Below are 25,264 nucleotides of genomic sequence, written 5' to 3' on the forward strand. Positions count from 1 at the left end.
GAATTCCGCCTCGGAACTAGAATGTTGGACAGGGTCCCCAAGATGACCTGGCAGAACTGGAGGGGACAATAAGAGTGGACAAGATGGCTTGTCACAGCTTTCCAGCTTTGCTGTGGGTCTTTACTGACTTCTTGTGGCCTTTTTCTCTGCCCCCAAAGCAGCCATTCTAATCACAGGCTTCCCAGACAAGAAGAGTCACCTGAGCCAAGTGCCACAGCAGCTCAGGGAGCCATGCTAGAGGGTGTGCCACAGCAGTTCTGGGAGCCATACTAGAGGGTGGTGTGCTCATTAAGAAGAAAAATGGAGACTCAGGTGCACAGAAAGATCCTCAAACAAGTACACTAATGTAAAGCCAAAGAGAAGAAATGCATGTCTATGTAAATGTTTAAATGATATTATACACACATACACACATATAGATATTTTATATCAGTATATTTGTTCTCTACATATGCTTATATATGTACATGGAGAGACAGTGTGTCTCAATATCAATATCCTGGTCAACCTGGAGCTCACTATGTAGACCAGGCTGGCCTCAAACTCAGAAATCTGCCTGCCTCCCAAGTGCTGGGATTAAAGGCGTGCACCACCACTGCCCCGCCGGAAGGAATTTTTAAAAGGCCAAAGTGTAGTGAGCCAGAAGTCAAAGCAGGTGCCTGCTTAACACAATCACCGGGGCTTCCCCCTGTTTTTTTATAGTGGATGGTTTCAGGGCTATCCAGAGGCAAAGCATCGGTTAGTAGGCTCACGCTTCTTTGTGCATCCAGCACTCAGGTCAACAGTCAGTTCAGACCAGTCCCTGCTCATGGACAGTCATTCCACCCATAAGCTTCCTGGGTCATTCAGAAGCAAGTCTCAAAATAGCTTATATGTGAATGTTTGAGTGCATATTCTAAAAAGCATGTCTTCTCCATTATCACACCACACTGCAGGCGGTTATCTCTCATACCCTAAAGAACACATCAGCATTGTTTCCATAATGGTTTCAGAGAATTCTAAGAGCAGTGGTGTGGTAGAATATGCCTTTAGTCCCAGAACTCAGGAGGCAGAGGCAAGAGGATCTCTGTGAGTTCAAGGCCAACCTGGTCTACAAACTGAGTTCCAGGGACAGCCAGGGCTACACAGAGAATCCCTGTCCTTGAAAAAACAAAGCAAAACAAAAATAATGGAAAAAAAGAGAGAGAGAGACAGACATCTAAAGAGCTGACTGACTACTTCGGTCAGGAACCCTAGGTCTGTGTATCGTTTGTCATGTTTCATAAACCATTTCATGTTTCAAACTTGTATGTTTCTTTTTCTTATAATTTGTGTTTTAAAACTTTATTGGTTATGGTGTGAATGTGTACATACACAGGTGTGTGTGCCACGGCCCTGGGCCTTCTCCAGCTCACAGTACTCCTTTCATATATGGTTGTCTGTATGCACACATATGTGCATAAAGGTACATGAACATGAGGGACACATGTGTGCATGCACACTGTTCTACATAACCTTATAAATCATGGGACCCTCCAATGTTATTACTGATTGGTTAAAACACCAGACAACACCCTGGACTTATGACTAGTGTGTGCCAAGGGTGGAGTAGTCTTGTGAGACAGTTCCCTGACCTTGGGGTCTATGCTAACTCCCCAATGTCAGAATTAAGCTTATAGGACACCCCCTGTAGTGTCTACAGAGAATTGTTTGATGTGGCAAACTTCCTACACATTTAGTAAAACCTGTTTTTTGTTTGTTATTGGTTTACTGAATTTTATTGGTTGGTTCTTAAGTCAAGGTCTTGTTTTGTCTCAGGCTGCCTAGAGCTCACTGTGTGGCCCAGGCTTTACTTCCTGGATGCTGGGATTACAGGTGAGCCCTGTTATGACTGCTAGTTAGGTTGTACGAGGATGGGAGTGTTCAAAAGGTAAGGCAATGTAGACCCCCAAAAATAGGTGCATGCATGACGTCTAGGCTCAGTGAAGAATGGAAGGTCATGTGTAGGAAAGTGTGGTGGGAGGTCAGAAAGGATTAAGTCATGGTTGTAAGGGTCCGTTCAGTGGATTCTCAGCATCTCTGTGCCTTCACCTTCATTCAGGGACAGGGAGGGGACCCACTGAATGAAGGGGAACAAAGTGACATGTTTTGAGATGTCCTGAACGCCATCGTTTCCAAGCGTCAGCTTTATTCGTAATGACCAGATGGACAGAACCCAAGCCCAGCTGTCCCTCAATGGTTGATGGGCAGTGTGTTAATGACTGTGGCATATCCATGCAGTACAATATGAATGAGCCACGGATACATGCAACATGACGAATCTCAGAAATGTGCTGAGTTAAAGAAACTAAACACAAGCCACTGTGTGAGCACTTTCCTCTCATGAGCAAGGGGCTGGCTTTAATCTCCAGCACTGGAAAGAGAACTTTGAAAGGAGCGGGAATGGGAATTACCTGAAGAGGGAATGGAGACAGTCTCTACCCTGACTGTGGGACAGCCCAGTCCTGGCAAAACTCCTTAACAGTGAACCTTAAGGAGGAACATTCCTACTGATAGAAATGAAACCTCAAAGAACTTAATTCTTGTTCTTTTGAGACAGAGTTTCACTATGTAACTCTGGCTGGTCTGGAAGTTGATATACAGGGCAGGTTGGCCTTGGACTCAGATAGCCACTTGCCTCTGGCTCCTGAATGCTGGGATCAAAGATGTGCGCCACCAAGCCTGACCTAAATTGATCCCCTCCCCCCCAAATGTTTTTGCCTGCAAGTATTTCTGTGCACTGCCCTCATGCAGTGCCTGGGAAGGTCAGAAGAGGGCATCAGGTCACATGAAACTGGAATGACAGATGGCCATGCTCTGCCCACCTGGGTGCTGGGAATTGAATTTTCCTCTGGAAAAGCAACCACTAAGGAGACATCACTCCAGCACCTTAAGTTGATTTTTCTTTTTCTTTTTCTGTTTCTGTTTTCCCTTTTCCTTTTTAATGATTCATGGTTTCTCCGTGTAGCCCTAGCTGGCCAGGAACTTACTCTGTAGACCAGGCTGGCCTCGAACTCAGAAATCCGCCTGCTTCTGCCTCCCAAGTGCTGGGATTAAAGGCGTGCGCCACCACAGCCCAGCACAAAATAAATAAATAAAAATAAAAAAATTAAGTTAAAAAGTTTGGCTCACCTTGGGAGTGTAGTTCCTTCACAGAACACGTTTCCTATGTACAAAAACCTGGGTTCAACCCCCAGTAGCAGGGAAATACCACACTCAAATGAAGATTAAAAAAGCAGCCCAGATCACATCAATATTATACATACTTACTTGTATGTATCTTCAACAGAAGATACCATAAGAAAAGTTAACAGACACAACAAGAGAATATGTCTAAAAAGTGAGATGGCTCAGGGAAGCCTGGAGGCCTGAGTTAATAATCCTGAGTTATCCTCAGGACCCACATGGTGGGCGAAGAGAACCAATTCCTGCAAGTGGTCCTCTGACTTCCACATGTGAACGCATGCACTGGAAAACACACACACACCAATGCACAAACAATAAAATTCCTAGACTCGAAAAGATAGGAAATTGGCTGGCTGGGCAGTGGTGGCGCATGCCTTTAATCCCAGCAACTTGGGAGGCAGAGGCAGGCGGATTTCTGAGTTCGAGGCCAGCCTGGTCTACAGAGTGAGTTCCAGGACAGCCAGGGCTACACAGAGAAACCCTGTCTAGAAAAAACAACAACAAGAAAGAAAGAAAGAAAGAAAGAAAGAAAGAAAGAAAGAAAGAAAGAAAGAAAGAAAGAAAGAAAAGATAGGAAATCTAATTTTTTAATGGGCAAGAAAAGAACAAAATGGTAAGAAGATGCCGTAGGGCCCCAATTTGACTTTTAATTCCCAGCATTAGGGAGGCAGAGGCAGGAGGAATTCTGTGAGGCCAGCCCCAAGTAACAGGATAGCAAGGACTACATAGAACGACGACCCTGTCTCAAAACAGCCCCCAACCCTCCTACCCCCACCGAGTCCAACGACACAAAAATGGCATAGGACAGGGGCCAGCAACCCAAAGAAACTGAAAGGCTGTGATAAAACTGCAAACTCAGACTCATTCATTGAGATAAACCCATCAAAACCACTATTTATCAAACTTACTAATTTCTATTTTAAGTTGTTCCAGAAAATAGGGTGGGGAAGGGCACAGCCCTTCATTCACTAGATCAGTGTGAGAGTCCCTGTACCCAGAGACAGTTGAGGAAAAAAACCCTGATTTAACGTAAGTTTCAAAGCAGCTTTGGTTCTGTTTTTATTTAGCTTTTACTGCGGTATGGTTTTGCTTCATAAGTTACATCCTCCCCAAACACCTTACAAAACAAAAGTCACTCGTGATTTGGGGCAAGTTTCCGGAGTTGTGGAACTGCCCCTGTAATTCCCCTCCCACCTCCCCCGCCACCCGCCCGGTCACCCAGCGTTTTCACCATCTCAGTGAGATTCCTCATCGCTATTTCCAGTCAATCCGCGTGTCTGGGAGCAGGAGCCAACCCTTACCCGGCTCTCCACAGCGTTGCCTTTTCTGGACCTGTCATAAAAATGCAGTCACACTTCGTGCGATCTTTGGGTCTGGCTTCTTTCATGTAGCGTGACATTTTTAACGGACCTTTCCATTTTTATCCTTACTTTGTTTTCTTCTGGAGCTCCCAGGACTGGTTAGCGCATTCTAACCCTCTGTCCACCCGTTAGAGCTGCACAGACTTCAGCAGGTCCCACTCAACCGAGTGACAAATGTACACTTTGGCTCGTCCACAGGCTGAGTCAACGAGAATGGTTTTGCATGACATTTCCTTCTTTTAATTATAAAATTTCCCCGCACTTATTCAGTGGCGGGAACAATCAGAACTGGAGGAACCTTTATTCTGGGCGCCCTTCGCACACACCCCTCTCCGGCCGGTTGCATTCACCCTCCAGTGGGCTTTCCGAGTGGGAAACAGCACTTGGCGCTTGCGCGCGGCTCAAGGGTTATTTTGGAACAGAGTCCAGAGGAAGGGGAGCAACAATTTAAACGCTTTCTCGAGCTAAGGGTGCCTGAGTGTGAGGCGCTCTTGCTCAGGAGGGGAGGGTCACCGTCAAAGACTCAGCAGCTGCCCGGCCCCCAGCACAGTCACTAGAACCCACGTTCTGATCCCAGGGAAAGACATTGTGCAATCTGCAGGACGCCCGCAGCTAAGGTAGAGCGATGAGGGTCTCTCCGCCAGGATAGAGGAGGACGGTCCCCGAGATGACTCCGGTTTTCTCTCTAATGGGGCTTTTTAAATTCGCAAAAATAACTAGAAAGTTTTACTTAAATAAGGAATATATTTGCTAACCTACCATGAAGCCTACCTAATAGGTCCTAAAGGGACTCTTGTTTCTTGTCCAGAGTCCTGGCCGCTTGTGGCTGGCGGGGGCGGGGAAAGCCCGGATTTCGGGGCGCGTAGCCGCGGGGCTCTGCTTTCTGCCCGGCTGAGAGGCAGCACGAGACCCGCGTAGGAAGCGTGGCGAAGGCCATCTGGGACCGCGTGAACTTTGGGGCAAAGAGAGCCGAGGACCGGGGTGAGCCCCGGGGTCAGGGGTGCGGGTGCCTCGCGCGGGAAGGTGGCGAGCCAGGCCTCTGCGGGCGCATTCTGTGCGCTGTTGCACCAGCTCGGACCCGACGACCGTTGCGACACCAGCTGAACCCCGGTGGTTTGGGGTTCCGGGAGGCGCAGCGGGCCCAGGGGCCGGCCACGGGGCGGACTACAGTCTCCAGAGTGCCCCGCGGCGCGGGCGGAGCCGCGAGCTCCCGCAGCCAATTGAGGGGGTCTCGGGGCGCCGCGGAGCAGGTGGAGCCGGCGGGGACAGGCGCGCGCGCGGGTGCCGGGCGTCCTGCGGGCGGGTCCAGGAGGGGGCGGGGCGGGGCGGGCTGGCCGCGGTTCCGGCAGCTCCCTGCGGCCGCGGGCGTACTCGGCCGGTGCTGCGCTGCGGGGAGGGCGGCTCTCCGAAGCCGCTCGTCCTGTTGTCGCGCTCCTGATCCAGCATGGCTTTCGCTAATTTCCGCCGCATCTTGCGGCTATCCACCTTCGAGAAGAGAAAGTCCCGTGAATATGAGCACGTCCGCCGGGACCTGGACCCCAACGATGTATGGGAGATCGTGGGCGAGCTGGGAGACGGCGCCTTCGGCAAAGTTTACAAGGTGAGGGTCCCAATTGCTGAGCCTGCCAGGTCCTGCGAGCCCCTGACCCCCGCGCAGCTGCTTCTGAGCACTTCCTGTGTGCCCCGAACAGGGCACAAAGGGACGTTTGTAGGACCGAGGCATCCCAGGGGGCTACCCGAGGCATCTCCAGGATCACGGTGATAGGGATACATCTTTTAAAGAGGGACTATACCGATGTTGTGGAAATGTTTAGACTTTGGGCTGTGTCTGGGAGGGTTGGGAGTTGAAGACACTCCAGAAGATGAGCCTAGACCGACCGGTACTCGGGGAGGGCAGAGGGGCCCTGGAGTGAGTGAGGACAGGCTTGGGCTTAGAAGGCTCAACGGAAAGCGAGGACAGGGTCCTGTGACTGCAGCTGCAGGGCACAGATTTGGCTTCTGGACGCCTGAGTCACCAGAGGCTCCCTGTCTGCAGTTACCTCTCCCCTGGAGGAAGACAGGCTGAGGAGGAGTGGGTGGGGCAGAGATGATTCCACGTAGACACGTGTGCAGACGGACAGCTCCTGGGGTTTGGTCCTCTGAGCCAATTCTGAGTGCCTGGGTTGTTGTTCAAAGTACCTAACTCATCTTGACTCCACCCTTTTTCATTTCCTCCAGGAAAAAGTTCCCCCCCACTCCCCATGTCCCACCCCCCCACCCCGTTAGGGAGTCGTGTTGCTCAGGCTGGTCTCCTCTCCCAACTTGAGATCTGCTTGCCTCAATCTCTGGAGTAGCTTGGACTGTAGGCTTGGCCACTGCACCCTGGCATCCCTTACTTTTATTGAGAGACTCCCATAGTTCAGCTGCCCTCCTAAGCCATAGGTCACTGTCCTTAGGGCGTCTGTAGTGGAGGCCTTACTGACCCTTTCAGGATGTTGGACCCCAGAAAGGGCTTTTCCAGCTCCCCAAGTCGGGGCTTGCTCACTTTGACTTGAGGTTGGTATGCTAGACTTGGTCTGCTTTTTGTCCCAGAAGTGTGCTCTCTAGGAGAGATGCGACAGCACCATTGGGAAGCTTGTTAGAAACCAAGACTCTCAGCTGGGCGTGGTGATGCACACCTTCAATCCCAGCAGAGGCAGGCAGATCTGAGTCTGAGGCTAGCCTAGTCTACAGAGTGAGTTCCAGGACAATCAGGGCTGCACAGGAACCCTGTCTCGGATAACAAAACAAAACAAAACAAAACAAAACAAACCGAAAGGCGCTAAGACTCAGGCCCCACTCAGCACTCAGATTACAGTGCTCCAGCGGCTTGGAGCAGTGGCAGTTTGGAGGCCAGTCAGACCCTTGGAGACCTCTTCTCTGAGTTGCACTTCCTGTGGGAGGGCTGAGGAACCCCCACCCCACTAGGGCAGAAGTCAAGCAGAGGTCACCTGGCATTCCAACTGAATGGAACACTTTGGCTGAAGGGTTTACCCATATTTGAGGGCTACCAGGCCAGGCTACCCTCTCATCTGCCCTCCAGGTCTGGCTCCCCTGCTACATTCTCCTGGTGAGGTCAGGAAATGGTCCCCAGCCTCTCAGCTCTCTCTGATGCTGCCTGCCCCTGTAGAAGTATCCTGCGCACCGTGAGAGCTCCCAGCTTGACTCGCCATCTTTAATGCTCAGCCATTCGTCTGTGCATGCCCTTGGCTCTCCATGTTTTTTTTTTTTTTCCTCTGTTAGGGACTTTGAGTCACCTTCTGTGTATCTACTATGTTAGCTCTCACTCGTTACTTCAGATCCTTCTCAACTGTGTGCAAGTTTCCCGTGAAGCGTCCTGCTAGACTGCAGGACCTCATCTGTCTCTAGTTTGCCCTTCATCCCCAAGTGTCCTGTTCTGGCTTTCTATAGTTCATTTTTATTTAAACTTGAGTGCAGGCAGAACTTTGCTTTCTAACGGGCAAGAGTCTCTGTTGTTGTTTCAACTTGCTGGGTAAAACTCTGTTCTCAGGCAGTTTCAAGGATGGGAGCTCTCCGGTCATCTGCTATTCTGTTGGTTCCCATTCTCCGAGGCATAGAGACCCCTTTGAAGAGTGGTCTTAGTTCCCAAAGCTGGGAGATGGCTCTGAGGCAAGACAAGGGAAAGGGAGACCTCCGAGGGTCACTTGACACCTGGTGCTCTTTCTTGGACAGTTTGTCAGGGTCGGTGATCGGTTGCACAAAGATGGTCCCCTGAGACTAGAAAGGAGCAGAGACACCTCTGTTGGGCAGTGCTGTGCCTTGCATGCCGTGATGCTTGCATCACATGTATAGAAATGTGACATGTAGGGCGGCTTAGGGTGCAGGATGCCTGACAAGGATGACAGGTGACTCCCACTGTTGTGTAACTACTAGGAGATGCTCTCTGGTGTTATTTTAGAACACATTTGAATGTTTTAAAGTTTCCCAGAGAGCGTCCTGCTAGGCTGACAGGAGCTCACCTGTCTTCAGTTTGCCCTCTCTCTTAAGTATCTTTTCACTTTGTGTTTAAGGGTTTTGTTTTGCTCTGGTTTTGTTTGTTTTTTTGTTTTGTTTTTTTTGTTGTTTGTTTGTTTGTTTGTTTGTTTTGAGACAGGATTTTCTGTGTGGTCTTGGCTGTCCTGGAACTCCCTCTGTAGAGGAGGCTGGCTTTGAACTCAGAGATCTACCTGCCTTTCCCTCCCTAAAAGCATGTGCCACCACCACCTAGCAAGTTTTTGTTTTCTTTTGAGTTTTTGGGGTTTCTTTTTTTTGTCTGTTTGTTTTGTTATTTGTGTGCCCGTAAGTGTCCAGGTCTCCATGCACATGTGTGCACATGTATTCAAAGAGTAGAGGTTGGCATTGGGATTCTTCCTGAATCACTCTCCACAGTATTTTTTGAGACAGGGTCTCTACTGAGCCTGGAGCTCACAGATTGAGCTAGACTACCTGGTCAGAGAACCCCAGGGATCTTCCTGCCTCTGCCTCCTCAGCTTTGGGAGTACAGGCTTTGTATGACCACGCTTGGTATTGGGATTTGAACTCAGGCTTTTTTTTTTTTTTTTTTTTTGGTGAGGCAAGCTCTTATCAATGGAGTCATCTTCCCAGCCCTGAATTTTGTGCCATTTTGTTCAACATGGCACTGGAAACAATAGGTTAGTAAATACCATGCAGATGTGATCTCTGCCTAAACGCACCATGGAGCCCAGGTCATCTCTGATTGTGTAAGTACATGCTATACCTCCTGTAATGACAGAATCACCTGATGATGTATTTGTCAGATGTGCCCCCATTATTGAAGGACACATGTCTGTGTTGTCGCCTTGACCTTAGTATATGTTATGATGTTTTAACTGAAGTTCATTCCTGCAGACCTCAGTCCCTCATAGAGGACTTCTGTAGGCTTTTTTCTTTTTAAACTAAGACCTCTCAAATTAAAGGCCATGACCTCTATCTACTGTCTGGTTCCTTGGCCTGGATTTTCTGTGTAGTCTTGGCTGTCTGGAACTCTGTAGAGGAGGCTGGCCTCAAACTCACTCACCTGCCTCTGCCTCCAGAGTGCTGGGATTAGAGGTGTGCACCCTGCCACCACTCCCCACATCTCCACGCTCCCCTCTGCTTTCTGACAAGTCTTTGTCAGTCAGCCTTGGCCTGAAGAGAAGAGAATCGATTTAGTCCAGCCATCCTCACTCCATTCTTGTGTGATGCAAAGTTGGTTCTGAAAGAAAATCATTTCTGGTTCATTACTCGAATTCAAAATGAGGCTCATGGGTGATGACATGTTTTCAGAGTTCTTGTTGTGAGCAGTCATCTTCTCTGAGGTGGGGTTGGGGGGGAGAGGAAGTGTTTAGTCTCTACAGTGCAAAGCAGTGTCCTCGGCACTGCCTAGTGCAGTGGTGCTGGCAAATCACATGCTCCAGTGCTTTGAGGGGCCACAGAGGATAAAACAGAAAGAGCCAGGATCGTGCCAGGTGATGTCTTTGCTTTCTGGAGATTGCTTCGGCTCTCTAAGCTTTTAAAAGGTTAATTTGTAAAATCAAAATGGTGGTGGGGGAGGTAAAAGGACTAAAAAGAAAAAGGAAAGTCTCTCTAAGTTGATAGATTACTATTTTTGTATTCTTCAGTGCTGAATCCAAACACTTGTGTACACTCCTACCACGGATCTGTATCCCCAGCCTGGATTTTTGTGTTTGTTTTTGGTTTTTTGAAAGAGGGTCTTTCTGTGTTTCCCAGGCTGACCTCAAACACCTGGTCTTAAGCAGTTTTCCTTCCTTAGTCCCCTAGGTGACTGGTGTGATACAGGCATGGGCCACTGGGTCTGGCTGTCTTTTTTCATTTTATTTTTAAACTACTAACAAATTAAGATTGATCAATAATTGCACGCCTTTCATCTCAGTACTTGGGAGGTAGGGGCAAGCGGATTTCTGAGGCCAGCCTGATCTATAGAATGAGTTTCTGGACAGCAAGGACTACAGAGATACCCGGTTTTGAAAAAAACTTAGCCAACTAATCAAATAAGTATAAACAAACAAACAAACAAACAGAATCGATCAACTCTTGTCCTGTCAGAGACTACAGTTGTTGCTTTATGTATTCTGTAGTGTAACAATGTAAGACATCCTCAGAAGCACAGATCTGTTCAGGCTTACCTTGTGTGGGGAGGAAATCCATAATATGGCTAGAAGCAGGGGCTGAAGGAAGGACACAGGTAGAGAGTAGTGCGGGGCAGGTGGCCTGCTGTGTGCCCCTCTGTGTATCTGGGGTGTCCTCATGTGTATTTGCAACTCCTTTGATTTGCTCTGACCAGATGTCGTTCACCATTTTTTTGCTTTGCACATAAGTCGAGGTGACTTTAGGTTCCTGGCATGTCAATGGCCTTGCAACAAAACTGCACTTTCAAAGTTAGCACTACAGCAGAGCTGACTAGAGGGTGAATTTGAAAATACAGAGTGAGATAAATTTATGGAAGGCCCTTTGCTGCCTTCTCTTGCCAGCAGCCAACTCCAGAGTCCTTGTGGATCCCCAGAGAGTGAGGGGACTTTAGTGGCTGTGTCCAGACTTCAGGTGCCCTTAGGTCGGCTGGCTTTGGAAACCAGGCTGGCAGTGCTGGACGCTTTCATCCCTCCAGGCCAGCCCCGCCCACCCTCCAGAGTTGGAAAGCCTGGGTTTCCGCCTGGCTCCCCTGGGGCTGCCCAAAGCCTCCTGTAGCCTCCTCCTCCTCTTCCTCCTCCTCCTTCTCCCCTCCTGGTCCCTTCCATTCCTACTCCGGAAAGGGATCTGGCCCTAGGCAGTAACCTTGTTTCCTCTCAGCCTAGTATTTTTAAACTCTGGTCCAAGCTATTGTGAGCAGTTCCTCAGTCATCAGAAAGGCTCCCGATGTCCCTCGAGGGCACCTGGCAAGGGTCTGCTTCTGCTCACTCAACTGCAGCACAGCTGGCTTTGGTCAGCTCCTGACACACTGGACATTTCCCAACAATCTTAGAGTAGCCCTGGGTTGAAATGGGTGTGGCTAGATGGAAGGAGGGTTAATGCTCCCCCAACCCCCATCTCTTGAGGTCATCTAGATGAGGAAGAAAGCTCCAGGGCCATCTGAGGGTACCCTAGGGCAGCTGTTATGGAGGACAGTAGGATCTATGTTCCGTTGTGACCCCATTTACTTCTTAAGCCAGTGGCTTCCTCTTAGCTGAGTCCATGCCTTTGAGGGGGTGTCTACAGTGCAGGGGAGGTGTCCACAGAGAGGAATGGCTTTACTCCTGGTCCCCTCCCATGCAGTCCCAGGATCATTTATGATTGTTGACACTCTGAGTGCTGCTTCTGAGAAGGTCTTGGCTTGCCATTGTCACTTATCTAGGACAAGGCAGAAAGACTTGCAGCTCCGCTGGGGCACCTGGGCTTCCAGCCTGGGCACCGTTGATTGACATGGGTGTCAGGGCCAGTCTTCATTGGGTCAACACAAGAACACTGTTCTCGCCTCAGAGGGAGCAAGCAATCCTGGGACCAAATATGAATGCTGGTGCCCAGAACATAGATCCAGGTTTTTCTGTGCTCACCGAGGAATCGGTCACATGAGATTTTTATTAGTTACAGAGCGAAATAAGTTCTAATTAGTGTATCGGTGGGGCCACGGGTCGGTGGGTCACATCCAAGTAGGGAGACTGCTGTGGGCTTCGGATGCTTTCCGAGACGTTCCTGGCTTTGGGGTTGGTGAGATCTGGCAGTCAGCGAGGAGTACATTTTAAGGTCGGTGGTTGCAGGGATGTTTAGATTAGACACAGGGACGGACAGTGCAGAGTTCTCAAAGGGACTGAAAATAGCCCAAGATAATTTGTCTTTTGTCTGCAACATTTTAATTCTCCCTAATCTTCAAGTGTAGTCCCTTGGCCTTGTAGAATTGTTAACACAGACCCAGCCTGCCCCTCCCTCCTGCTTCCCCCACCCCTTCTCCTGGAACTTCAGTTTACAGTCGTGGGCCGGCCTTATGCTTTGTAGATGTTCTCAACTTCCCGGCTTGTGTCCAGTCTCCTCCAGATGTCAGAACCCCCCACCCCTCCACCTAAGTTGTGGCTGCCAAGCCCCTGAACACTGTCACATGCTCTGGGGCGTGAGGGGGAGGCAGAGTCCTCCAGTTAAATAGATGTATCTGTAATATAGTTCAGCTGGCTGTAAAGTTGCTTCCGCTATCCATGGGAATTGGTTCTAGAACTCCTTCTGACACTGGCACCTGAGCAAGCTCAATTTTGTCATATAAAGTGGGAATATTATCGGCACAGCCTCCCGTCTGCTCTCCGTCGTCTCTGGATAACTTCTAATGCCATGACACTGAAGTCGCTGTGTAAGTCTGCACTGTATCACTGGAACACAAAACCAGAGAAAAATCTGTATCTGTTCAGTACAAATGCAGTTTAAAAAAAAAAATGTTTCTAACCCAGGGTTGGATGTGAAAGCCACAGATTTGGGAGGGCTAGCTACATCTGCCACCTCCATGTGGCAGGGAAAAGACTTAAACCTCGGTGTCAGAGAGGTGAGAGTTCAAATCTTGGCTGCCCCACTTAGCAGTGGTGCGATGGCAGAGTTGAGTGGCTTGCCTCTGAACCTCAGCTTTCTCAGATGTGAGTGGAACAGATAAGACAGCCACCCTTAGAGCTGTCATGAGAGCTAGCCTGCACCACAGGGCAGCAGGGGGCAGGGAGGTATCTGAGCAACTGCTTACCCTCAGAGCTGTCATGGGAGTTAGCCTGTACCACAGGGCAATTGGGTGGGGGTGTCTGAGCAGCTGCTTGGAGGACAGCAGTCTCCAGCAGTCGCTGTCCACTGAGGGCTCCCTGTCAGGAGAGCTTGTGCAGGGACCACAAGTCACAGAGTGAATGGGAAGCTGCCTGTGGGCCGGGCAGCCAGAGAGTAGTCAGAAGGCAGAGAGAACGAATCTGGGCTGGTGAGTGGGTAGGCACGTAGACCCAGGTTGGCCACAGCCAGCTTTTTGAGCTTGGTGACCTGAGGTTGGGTTTGTGTGGCCTCCCCCAGGCTAAGTCTGATGCTACCTGACCTCAGCATTTGAAACCAGGAATTTGCTCATAGCAGACCAGTGGTGGATCTCCTCTGGAAACATCTTCATTGATTGATAGCTTTAAATGTCCCGGCCAGGCCACATCTGTAGGAGCAGGGAAGCCTGGCTGCTGTCCCCTAAATGTCCCACAGACCACAGGAACCACACAGGGGTATTTGAAAGAGTAACTGGGTAATACAGCGGTCATTTTAGCGTCTGACAAACAGCAGCAGAGAGACGTACAGTTTTCTTCTGAAGTCCGCACATGCAAGCTTGCATCTGTACAGACCCACCTGATTTCTGGTGCTCAGCTGCACACTGTGTTGAGCACCACAGAGCCGGCCTGGCCCTGTGGTCTTGCATCCCTGGCCCACTGTGTTCCTCCTCTCTTCCCAGAGGCCAGTGGGTTTTGAGCATTTGAGGTGGGCATGCTGGGATGCTGTCAGGGCAAGGTTATGTCCGCTAGTCCCTTGGTCTGCATAACCATATACTGTAGCTGATTAAAATGCAGACAGCTACGATCACAGTGCTGGAGGCTGGGAAGGCCAGAATCCAGGCTCTTATAGATTTGGTGTTTGGCAAGCCTTCTCACTGTGTGCTCATGTGGTAGAGGGGTGAGCCAGTGCCCTGAGTCTCCTGCTCCTATCAAGACTCTGATCCTATTTACAAAGGCCTGACCTTTAACCTAATCACCAGGTCAAAGGCCCAGACTTTTAATGCTGTCATCTTGAAGTTAGGATTTCCATATATGGATTTTTGAGGGGGACATAGACATTCAGCTCATAGTGGGAACTCAGTCAAGAGGGCCCCATTGACAAACTAGGGAGTTAAATATGGCAGTTTGACCTCAAATAATGTCCTTTCTGTCATCAGCCTCCAAATCAGCCTATAACGTTAGAAAGGTCCCCTCTATGGATGGGAGAAAAGTGACAAGGCTTTGATCAGAAAGGGGCAATGGTGCAGCCAGGTCTCCTCTGCCCCAACTGTGGGAGCCTGTGAAGGCTGGGTCTGGCTGGCCACTCTGTGGAGACTGGAGCAGCCTGGTGGGGTGGAGGAATTCCCACCTGAGCCTTTTAGGTCTAGGCCTAGGTCAGAGCCTAGAATCGGCAAATGCCCAGTGCAGGGGCCACCAGTCTATAAAGGAGATAGGTACTGAGGCAGAGGGTGAGAGGGGGGTTTGGGGTGGGAGTGGGACTTTTGCCAGGGATCGAAGCTGGAAGGAGTACCCTGGCTCTGCTCGTCCTCGGTTGTATGAGGCAGAGAAAATGGGTCACCTCTGCCTGCTTTTCATTCACTGCAAAGGCTGCAGTAATGATGTAACTAGACAGTGTCCTTGAAGGATGTGACAGCCTGTGGTCAGTCACCAGCATCCAGGATACTGAGAGCTCAAGTGTTAGCTCAGGAAATGCTTCTTGACTTTGGTATTTCGAGCCTTGCAGGTCACCACGGGAGGATTCACTATTCCTTAGTTATTATTGTCCACCATCTTTTCTTCTCTTATCCTTCAGAAAGGCAGGGGATAGTCAATCCCCTCACTCTACCTGGTAGGGCAGAAGCCTAGAGATGGCCAGTGACTGTTTTGGTGTCACACAGCCTTTCCATAGCAGGACTGAGACTTAACCCCAGGTCTTTCTGGCCGGGACACTGCACCTTTACCCTGAAGAGAACAGAAAGAACGCCATAGATCATGTTAGGCAGAGAAGGTTGCTTTCCTGTAGTATCTGCTCATGGCCTTGTAGATTCTGTGTCTAGAAACATGACCTTCTTTCTGAGCCTTCTTCAAGCGGATGCTAATGGTGGCCTCCCCTACAGAGGAAGTGGTAATGGGCAGGGCTGCAGAGGAAGTGGCTGGGGGCCTCCAGAGGGCGGAAGATGATGAAGGTTCTTGTCACCCTCCTGGGCCCTGGTGGGTGGGTGGGGTGGCTGGGAGGCAGGACCTGTCATGGGGAGATACACCCCAAGAGGCCTCCCGCCCTCCCTCCTTAAGCTCCTCCCACTTCTGTCCTCTCCCTCCCTTCCCCTTCCCTTTTCGCTTCTGCTTTCCCATGTCGCAGTCTTTTTTTTTTTTGTTTTTCTTTCTTCTTTCCTCCACAGCCTGCTGATTGCCTTGTGTAAACCAGCATGGTTTTTATCAGAGCCAGAATTAAGGAGAGCTCAAGAGCTGGCTGGGGCGTTGAGCCTCAGACTGGTAACTAGAGGGTTAACTCTACCAGGCCTGACAGAGGAGCTGTCTGGTGGAAGAGATGGGGGACTCTCTGGGCCCCAAGAAGTGCTGAAGGAAGGCAGTGCTTTGTGACATGGACCCTGGCAAGGGGGTACCCCTGTTACTGCCCCAGCCTCAGATGCTCTGGCAGTCAGCTGTCCCCATGCTGGGTTTTAACTCACTCGGAATGGCTGCCCCTGCTTACGTACCCTTCTCACCTCAGCACTCTCGCCTTCACAGACCACACCGGCTCCTTGTGCACAGGGCCCCCCTGTGTTCCTTTGCCCTCTCCAGTGGAAAGTCCCTGGGGACAGAATAGGTCGGGCTGGAGAGGGCTGTTAATTGGAGAGGACACTCTTGGGTAGAGGAGTGGCTTCTTTAGTTTTGTTGACATTGTTGTTTTGTTTCTTGGTTTTCGGTTTTTTGAAACAGGGTTTCTCTGTGTATCCCTAGCTGTCCTGGAACTTGCTCTGTAAACCAGGCCTGCATCCTGGATTCGAACTCACAGAGATCTGCCTGCCTCTGCCTCCTGAGATCAAAGGTATGCACCAGCACTGTCCTGGTGAAGAAATGACTTGTAATGGCTGAAGCTCAGCAGGCTGGGCGCGGTGGCTGCTGTTACAAGGACATTTCAGAACTGTTCATTAAGACGCTTTAAATGTGACACACTCACACACACACTCACACACACTCACACACACTCACACACTCAAACACACACACTCACACACTCAAACACACTCACACTCACACACAGTCACACACACACACTCACACACAGTCACACACTCAAACACACACACTCACACACTCACACACACACTCAAACACACTCAAACACACTCACACACTCAAACACACACTCACACACACTCACACACACTCACACACAGTCACACACTCAAACACACACACTCAAACACACTCAAACACACTCACACACTCAAACACACACTCACACACAGTCACACACACTCACACTCATACACACTCATACACAGTCATACACTCAAACACACTCTCACACACACACTCACACACACACTCACACACACACACATTCACACTCATACACACTCACACAGTCACACACTCAAACATACACACACACACACACACACACACACTGCTCACACACTGCTCAGATATGACAGCTATGAATGAACGAGTGCCACACAGTGGATTCAGGACTCAGCTCTTAGCTTTTCCCTTCTATGTTTGTGACCTTGGATAACCCACCTCACCTTTGGCCTGTGTTTGTTTAAGTTGATTGTTATTATTTAAAGCATTTTAAAATCTTACTTTCTGTGCGTGTGTATGTTTTACCTGCATGCATGAGTGTGCATCACCTGCATGCCTGTTGGAGCCCCTGGAACTGTGGTTGTGAGAGATTGGGATCCACCAAATGAGGGCTGGGAACTGAACCTAGGTCCTCTGCTGATCATAGAATAATCTCTCCGGCCTTTGTATTTTTATTGTTTTTTAATTATGTGAGTGTGTGCTATGTGTGTGTGCACACGTGTGTCTTGCAAGAGCAGCGTATGCTCTTAACCCTTGAGCCATCCTCACTGCCCTTCAGTCTCAGTGTTTTGAGCTGTGAACTACAAATCAGAGCAAGGCTTGCTTCTGTTTGTGGAGCGATGGGGCTGGCCCACCGGTGCTCCCCAGCACAGAGAAAGCCAGATAGACAACTGTTGTTGCTGTGGTCCTGAGACTGGGGCTAGACTTCAGATGATTATGGATTCCTGGGGAGTGGCAGGCACATTCCCTGGAGGCCCCTCATTGCCTGTGCCTTGGCTGCTCTGGCTAGATGCCAGTGATGGCTCCTAGGGTCAGCCTGTGTTTACTGCCTTGTGGTATGAAGATAAACATGATTCACTGGAGATAAAGAAGGCCACCCTGGGACTGGCGTGTGCATGAGGCCTAAGCTTTCATCCTCAGTACAACCAACCCAAACCAGAAGGCCACTTGGGGATACCAAGGCCCCAATTCTGACTCTCCCGGCTAGGGGGTTTAGGGTGGCTGAGGGCACCCTGGATATCAGAGAGGCAGGCAGCTAGACTATCCTGGAAGGAGGAACCAGTGTTGGGTCTTGCTTGTTTGTTTCTGGAAAGCTCTACCTTGTCTGGGAGCCCAAGCCCATTCTTGGCCTTCTACAGTGGATGCCACTGTCCAGGCTGGTGTGCTTATGACGTGGCGGTCCCTCTGTACTGGCATGCTGCCCTGTTTGTCCTCAGGAGTCTTCCTATCTTTGTTCTGAGTCCTGGGCTCTTTCTGAAGGATTCAGAAAAGAATTACCTTCAACAGGAAATCCAAGAGGGCCAGGGACGTGGCTGGGGGCCGCTGTTAGTGCAGAGTTTAAAGCCCTCGGTGCCTGCATTGACCTAGTGCAGAGGCTGGGAGGGCTGTCCTTCAGTAGACTAGCTAGCTGCTGCTGGAGGGGACAGTGGGAGTGGTCTGTGCTCCGAGGCTGCCACTGTTGGTGATGTGCATGTGCGAATGTGGAGGGAGGGATGGTGCTTACCTGTGCTTGGGAGCCCAGGAGCTTTCCTCAGGTGGAGAGAGGATGCCTGATGGGTATAGAGAGAGGCTGGATAGGAGAACCAGCTTGTAATGCTTTAGTGCTGCTATGGTGCAGGTGCACTCATATGTGTGCATGTGTGTGCTCGAGCATGTGTGTGTGCAAGAGTGTGCGAGCATGTGTGTGTGTGTGTGCTCTAGGTTTAAAGGTGTACATGCACCACAATCTTGCTGTTTTTTCTTGCAGTGTCGGGAGTACAGGCAGCACCCCACTTGGCTGTACATTTTAAAGTAGTCATAGAAGTTTTTGGTTTGTTTGTTGTTTATTTACTTGGTTTTGTTTTGGCAGGGTCTAACTTTATAATCCGTGGCTGTCCTAGAACTCTCTATGTACACCCGGCTGGCTTTGAACTCAGAGATTCACCTACCTCTGCCTTCTGGGTGTTGAGTTTAAAGGTATGTGCTGCCCCACGTGGCTCAACAGAGACCGTTTGAATGTTGCCAACACACAGCAGTGATCAGTGGATGAAGTGACTGTCACGCAGACCGCCGGCTTATTACATACTTCACAGTGTTGAGCGGTCTCACTGAGCCCTATGAATATATAAAATTATCATGCTCTAATTAGAATTAAAGACATTCAAATGTAGAGAAATTAGAGTGTACCTTTTAATCCTTTTTTATTAATCGGCTGGGCCTGTTCTAAGTGCTGTTCTCAGGTTAGCTCAAAAGACATCTCAGGCAGGAGCCCTTACGTCCTCAGTGTAGAAAGGTGGACAGAGAGGAACACAGACTGCTGCAGTCACGCATCACACAGCGGAGAGTATCAGCCTGGGCCAGCTCTGCCGTCTGCAGAGGGATGTGGAGAGCAATCATGCAAAACGCAGAAAGCAGTGTCTGGGATTCTTTTGATTTTTCTTTTCTGTACTATTCTAGTTTTAAGATTCTTTTTTTGTGTGTGTGTACTTGTATTATTTTTAGAATATAAATAAAAATAACATGAAAGTACTGTGGATTAAAAAATAAAACGACAACAGCAGCTGGAAGGTGGTAGCTCATACCTTTAATCCTGGCACTAGGGAGGCAGAGGTGGGTGGATGTCTGTGAGTTCAAAACCAGCCTAGTCTAGAGAGTGATATCTAGGACAGCCAGGGCTACATGGAGAGAAACCCTGTCTTGAAAACCCAAAAGCCAAATCAATAGTGACATGCTTGCTGTCTATGACTCTTAGAGGTCTGAGGTGGGAAACTGAGGTGGGTGGCTCAAATGGCCCCTAAATTGTAAAGATTAAGGGATGCTATTACAAAGTGTGCCACACTCTCCCCCACGTTCTCTCTTTAGGCCAGAGGCAGCCTGACAAAGATGGGCGCTTTGTCCACACCCCCAGGATGCAGAGCCCATGGCCACCTTCCTTTCCACTACCAATGATATCTTGGGGCTGGACTCGTCACCATGTTTGAAAAGCTGGGATCGAAAGGTTCCCACATGCCTGGCCAAGTTGGACGGTTTGCCACTCTCCTCGGCCAAGGCCATGGCTCGGTATCTTTGAGGCCGATCCTGTTTGGGTTTGGTCCCAAGCCAGAAGGGCTTTGGAGGCTTAGCATTTCCTGGCAGTGCCAGGGTAGCCCAGCAGGCATCTCCTCCTGGGAGTGTTGAGTGTATGTCTGTGGGTCTGTCACTTCTCTGCTTTTGTGCCACAGAATCTTTGCTGTCCTCAAGTGTCACTTCTTAAACTTGGCTGGCTCGTTTGTCAGCGAGTTAAAGCTTGGCAGGGCACTTACTGAGTGGGAAGTGGCTCTCTCTACTTGGCAAGACTTGTTAACTGTGTATGTCCTGGCCCAGCCAGAACCTTTGGCTCCTGTCAGGCAAACAGGTGGCATCTTCCAGAACGAGAACGGGATGACAGGAGAGCCAGGAGGAAACGTACTCTTGTCACTTCCCAGTCTCCTTGTGTTCTGTAGGAGTACAGACTGGGCCTTCTTCCTCCTTTCCGTCTACTCATCCACCTGTCTGCTTAACCCTCCTCCTGGCCACCTGCCTTAGCTACTTTCCTCTTGCTATGAAGAGACCCATTTTCCAAGGCACCTTATAGAAGAAAGAATTTATCCGAGGCATACAGTTCCAGAGGGCTCAAGCCAGTAACTATCATGGTGGGGAACGTGGCAACAGGCAAGCAAGCAAGCATGGTGCTAGAGCAATGGCTGAGAGCTCACAACTGATCAAAAGCATGAGGCAGGGATAGAGGAGAGGGAACACCAACTGGGAATGACATGGGTTTTTGAAATCTCAGAGCCCACGCCCGTGACACACCTCTTGCAGCAAGGCCACACGTCTAATCCCAAACAACTCTACCAACTGGGGACCAGGCATTTGAAGGAATGAGCCTAGAAGGGCCGTTCTCACTCAAAGCATCCATCCTTCCACCCACCCATCCTCTTACCCATCCATCCATCCTCCAACCCAGTCATCCATCCTCGCACCCATCCGTCCATCCTCCAACCCATCCATCCATCCTCCAACCCATCTTCGTACCCACCCACCCTCCCATCCATTCATCTGTCCTCTCACCCACTCTTCTGTCCTCCCATCCACCCATCCATCCTCCTACCCACCCATCCATCCCCCACCCATCTGTCCTCCCATCCATCTCCTACCCACCCATCCACCTTCCAACCCACTCATCCATCCTGCCATCCATTCATTCGTCCTCCCACCCACCTATCCATCCTCCCTCATGTCTGTCTTAAAGGCTTCCTTCCCTGTTCTCCCCACCCCATTCCCTGGCCATTCTGTGCCAGGCTGTATTGGGGTGTAGGCTGAACGGAATCAGACCTGGGCTTAGCCTTTCATAGCTCACAGCCAGCTCAGATCTGAGTTGCACGTGACCATAGCACCAGCAGCCTGTAGTGGAAGCATTAACAAGGGCTTGGGAGCCAGAGTGCTGGCCATGGAGCTCAGGCCGGGTCTGGTCAGCTTCAGGAAGCCACTCAGTGTTTGTGCATGTAGGGAGTGGAGCAAGAGGTGGTTAGGGAGGGTTGGAGGCCAGTGCTGTTTGTCTATAGACCTTGGAGATGATTGGCTTAAGGCAAAGACCTGGGCTGTGAGCCAGACCTGCCTGAGTTCAAGGCCTGAGAGTTGCTTTCTAGTGTGTGACCTGGGACAGGTCTCTTTCTCTCTCTGGGCCTTGTGTTTCCTTTCCACAGAAGGAGGAGATTTACAGCTCCATTCCTAGGGCCTGTGCTGTGGGTCAAGGCCAGTGCTCAGTGTTCTGCCTCCAGAGTGTCTGCTGTAAGACTTTCTTATCCTGCCTCCTCCTGCATGCTGGCCTTGCCAGTGGCCTGGTTCCTCCCTGAGCTGATGCCCTCTCTCTGTTCTCCGAACCAAAGCCCTCCTATGATTGGTGGCGCTCATCAACATTCCCTCCCACACAGTCCGAGACCCACTGATTCCAGGGGCCTGGACCTCATCTGACACATGCCCAGCACAACCATCAGCATCCAGAGACAGGAAAGTAGAAACCTTTAGCTTTGCCTGCTCCAGATTTCAGCCGTTGGCCCACACGTAGACTTTCATGGACAGGTCAGCTGGAACTCTTTCCTCACACCTGAGCCTTAGCCAAATTGCTAGGAGACCTCAGCAACAGCTGTGTGTCTAGGGGTGGGAGTATCTGTACCACCCCCATGCCTCCCTCTGCCTGCCTGCCTGTCTGCCTGTCTGTCTGTCTGTCTGTCTGTCTGTCTGTGTCTGTGTCTGTCTCTCTGCCTGCCCCCCTCCTCCCCACTCTCTCTCTCTCTGTGTGTGTCCTGGAACTGCTCTGGAGACCAGGCTGGCGTCAAACTCATAGAGATCCACCTGCCTCTGCCTCCCAAGTGCTGTGATTCAAGGTGTGTGTCACCACTGCCTGGCTTCCACTCCTTTTTCTCTTTCTGGAAAAACAAGCAAACAAACAAACAAACAAACAAACAAAACTCTTCTGGAGCTTGGGACTTTGAAGATATTCTCTCTCTTCCGAGGACATTCTCTACTACAGAGGGCTGGGGGCTAAAGCCTGAGTGTAGTGTCCACTGGAACCTTCTGCAGACGTGAGGCCGCTCTGTGTGTCTGCTGTGTTCAGTGCAGTTAGCCGCCTCTTCTTGGTCAGGAAGCATTTGCCACATGGCAAATGCCACCAAGTTACTCGGGTTTCACTTTATTATACTCTGATTCATTTATACCTCCCTGGGTAGCTAGCAGCAACCATCTGGACAGCGCTGCTCGGGCTCTGGCAGCCTGTGAGAACTTGTAAGGCCAGGTCTGGGGAAGTGCTCACCTTCTGTGCAGGAGACTCCTTTTCACTCTCCGACCCTCACTGGGACTCCTGTGCATAATTGCCAGCTGGCATCCATGAAAAACCACTTGTTTTGCGTGGTCTGTCCTCAGCTCCTCTCTGTCTGTAGGTGTACTCTCTTCCCAAGGGCAATTTCTTTATCCAGTTTTGTTAGGATTATGGCTTAGCTGGTTTCCCTTGTTGCTAGATTGTTCACTGGCTGTGTTAAAGGGCTGCTAATGTCCCATTAAGGCAATTAGGTGTTGTCTCACTGTTGAGCATCTAGGCCGCCCCTGCCTCATTTCATTATGGGCTGCGAGCTTGATCCTGTACATTTCTTTTGCTGTCTTTCTTGAATGATTTCTTGGTTCTAAAGTCCCAGAAATGAGGGCTAATGGGCTTAAAAGGTATTTCAAACCTGTCTCAAACAAAACAAAACAAAAACCCCAAACCAAAACAAAACAGAACAAAACAAAACAGAAGAAATGCTCTGGCCAGTTTTCTTTGGAAGACTTAAGCTGTTTAAATTCTCTCCTGTAATAAGGGCTTCTATTTTACTACATGGTCCTGGCATCTGGTCACTATTGCTGTTTTGTTAATTTAATTAGTGTACAGCAGTCAGTTTCTTTTCCTTTTCCTTTTTTTTTTTTTTTTTTAAAGAGGATTATTTTGGCAGGATAGCCCTGTGGTTTCGGTTTGCCTGTAGTTTACTTTCCAAGTTGGACCCCAGGTCTCAGGTTATTTCTCCTGGGCATCTTGTATTCACAAGAATATCCCTCTGTGGCCAGGGTGGGACTGGCGATGGCCCTGTATGTGGCTGGTGCTAAAACACTTCCATCCACTCCTGCTCTCTGTGGGAACATCCCCAGATGGGAAACTTATTTCCTTTTTGGTAGCAAATGACATGAGTCCCCAGGGGAGTTTATTGTCTCACATAACCCAATAACGGACGAGTAGCACCACTGGGGGCAACTAGCCCCAATGCTCGTTGTCCTCAGCACTCTGGCTCCTCCCTCTGTGGGCCCTGCTTCCATCTTCACTCGGGCTAACTCTGAAGAAGAGACGAGATGGACTGTCCTGTACAAGGCTGTAGCTCAGTGGTAGGATGCTCGCCTAGCATGTGTAAGGCCTTGGTTTCAATTCACAGCACTAAACAGTGACAGCAACAGCAACTCAGGGCTGGGGGACGGCTCAGTATAGACACTCGCTATGGAGCCTTGAGGAACAGAGTTCAGATCCACACCATTCATGTAAAAGCCAGTAATCCCAGTCCGTGGGAGCTGGAGCCAGACAGTCTCCTGGGGCAGACTAGCTAGACAGACTAACCAAAACCGTGAGTGATGTAGAAAGACACCCAACCCAAGACCTTCACACGAATGCATAAACGTGTGTCCACATACATGTGAACACATGCACACACACCATACATGCAAAAAAATCAAACCCAACTTAGACTTGTTACAATGCAGGACTAGGGATATACTTCAGTGGTAGAGCCCTTGCTGAGCGTGTATGAGCCTTAGATCTGAGCCCTAGCACACCAGCACAGGAGGAAGGTGGGGGTGGGGCCCACAGCTCCCCACCTCCCACTCTGCCAGTTTAACCACCTTAGAGAAAGAAAAGGCTGCTTTTCTGGTATCCTTAGGAAACTGCAATCCCAAACAGACAAGAAAGCATTCAGGGACAGTTTGCCCACTTCGGATCACACGTCCAAGTAGATGAACCAGCAGCTCTGACAAGGTTGGCTGTTACCTGTGATGACTGGTTGGGCCTGCATGTGTACCTGGACCAGGATGGGATCAGCCCTTCTGGCTCCTTGGACTGAGAGTGAGGCAGATCCCAAAGAGACTAGAGTTTTATATGAACAGTACAGAATGGCAGGGAGTGGGGGGTGGGGTAGGAATGTGTCCCAGGACTCATTTCCAGACAGCGGCAGAGGCTCCAAGGCCCTAGTCTCCTACACCCCATTCTCCTTCAGTTATTGTGCTCAGATTTGGGTCTGTGCATTCATTTTTTGTGGACTCAGTTTTTCCATCTGGAGAATGGGAATGTTCAGGAGTTGTGACTGAAGGCCTTGCTGCATTCTGGGATATCAGCCATTTCCTAGGAAGGGAGAGGACCAAGTGGTCAGCTGGCCACCAAAAAAGGGACCAGTCTGGGGCCTGTCCTCTGACTTTCATGCTACCAGGTCTCAGTAATCCCCCCCCCCCCCCCCCCGCCCCCAGCTTCTGAACTGGCTTGCTGCACCCCTAGGGTAGGGCAGGGCTCCTGGCTGGGCTGGGAGAGTGTCCCCACCCCCTCTAGGCAGGGCCCCAGGCTGTCACAACGGGGAGGATTGTTCCCACAGAGTGTCTGGGCCAGAAAACACAAGTAGCCACTGTCTCTGTTCTCAAGGGTGTGGGCTCTGAGGTTAGAGACCGCCAGTGAACAGCAGGACCGAGGAGCCCCTCATCCCTGGCCTGGCTGGAGAACTCTCAGAGACGGAGTTTTGAAGCCTTGATGCTGTGTATTTATGGGAATCCTGCCTGCTCGCTTCTGCATGCACCCCATAGCAGAGAGAGAGAGAGAGAGAGAGAGAGAGAGAGAGAGAGAGAGAGAGAGAGAGAGAGAGA

General features: G+C 50.1%; 1 protein-coding gene across 1 annotated transcript in view; it reads left to right on the forward strand.

Annotated features, from left to right (window-relative positions):
- Window positions 1-5,945: 5,945 nt before the first annotated feature.
- Stk10 (serine/threonine kinase 10) overlaps window positions 5,946-25,264 on the forward strand; it is a 91,228-nt gene continuing 71,909 nt past the window's right edge. The window contains exon 1 of the mRNA XM_028756530.1: window positions 5,946-6,165. Coding sequence (XP_028612363.1) covers window positions 6,010-6,165 — 156 coding nt within the window. The 5' untranslated portion in view covers window positions 5,946-6,009. The remainder of the gene's footprint in view (window positions 6,166-25,264) is intronic.

Source organism: Grammomys surdaster, unplaced genomic scaffold, assembly GCF_004785775.1.
Source record: "Grammomys surdaster isolate TR1022 unplaced genomic scaffold, NIH_TR_1.0 126121, whole genome shotgun sequence".
NCBI lineage: Eukaryota > Metazoa > Chordata > Mammalia > Rodentia > Muridae > Grammomys > Grammomys surdaster.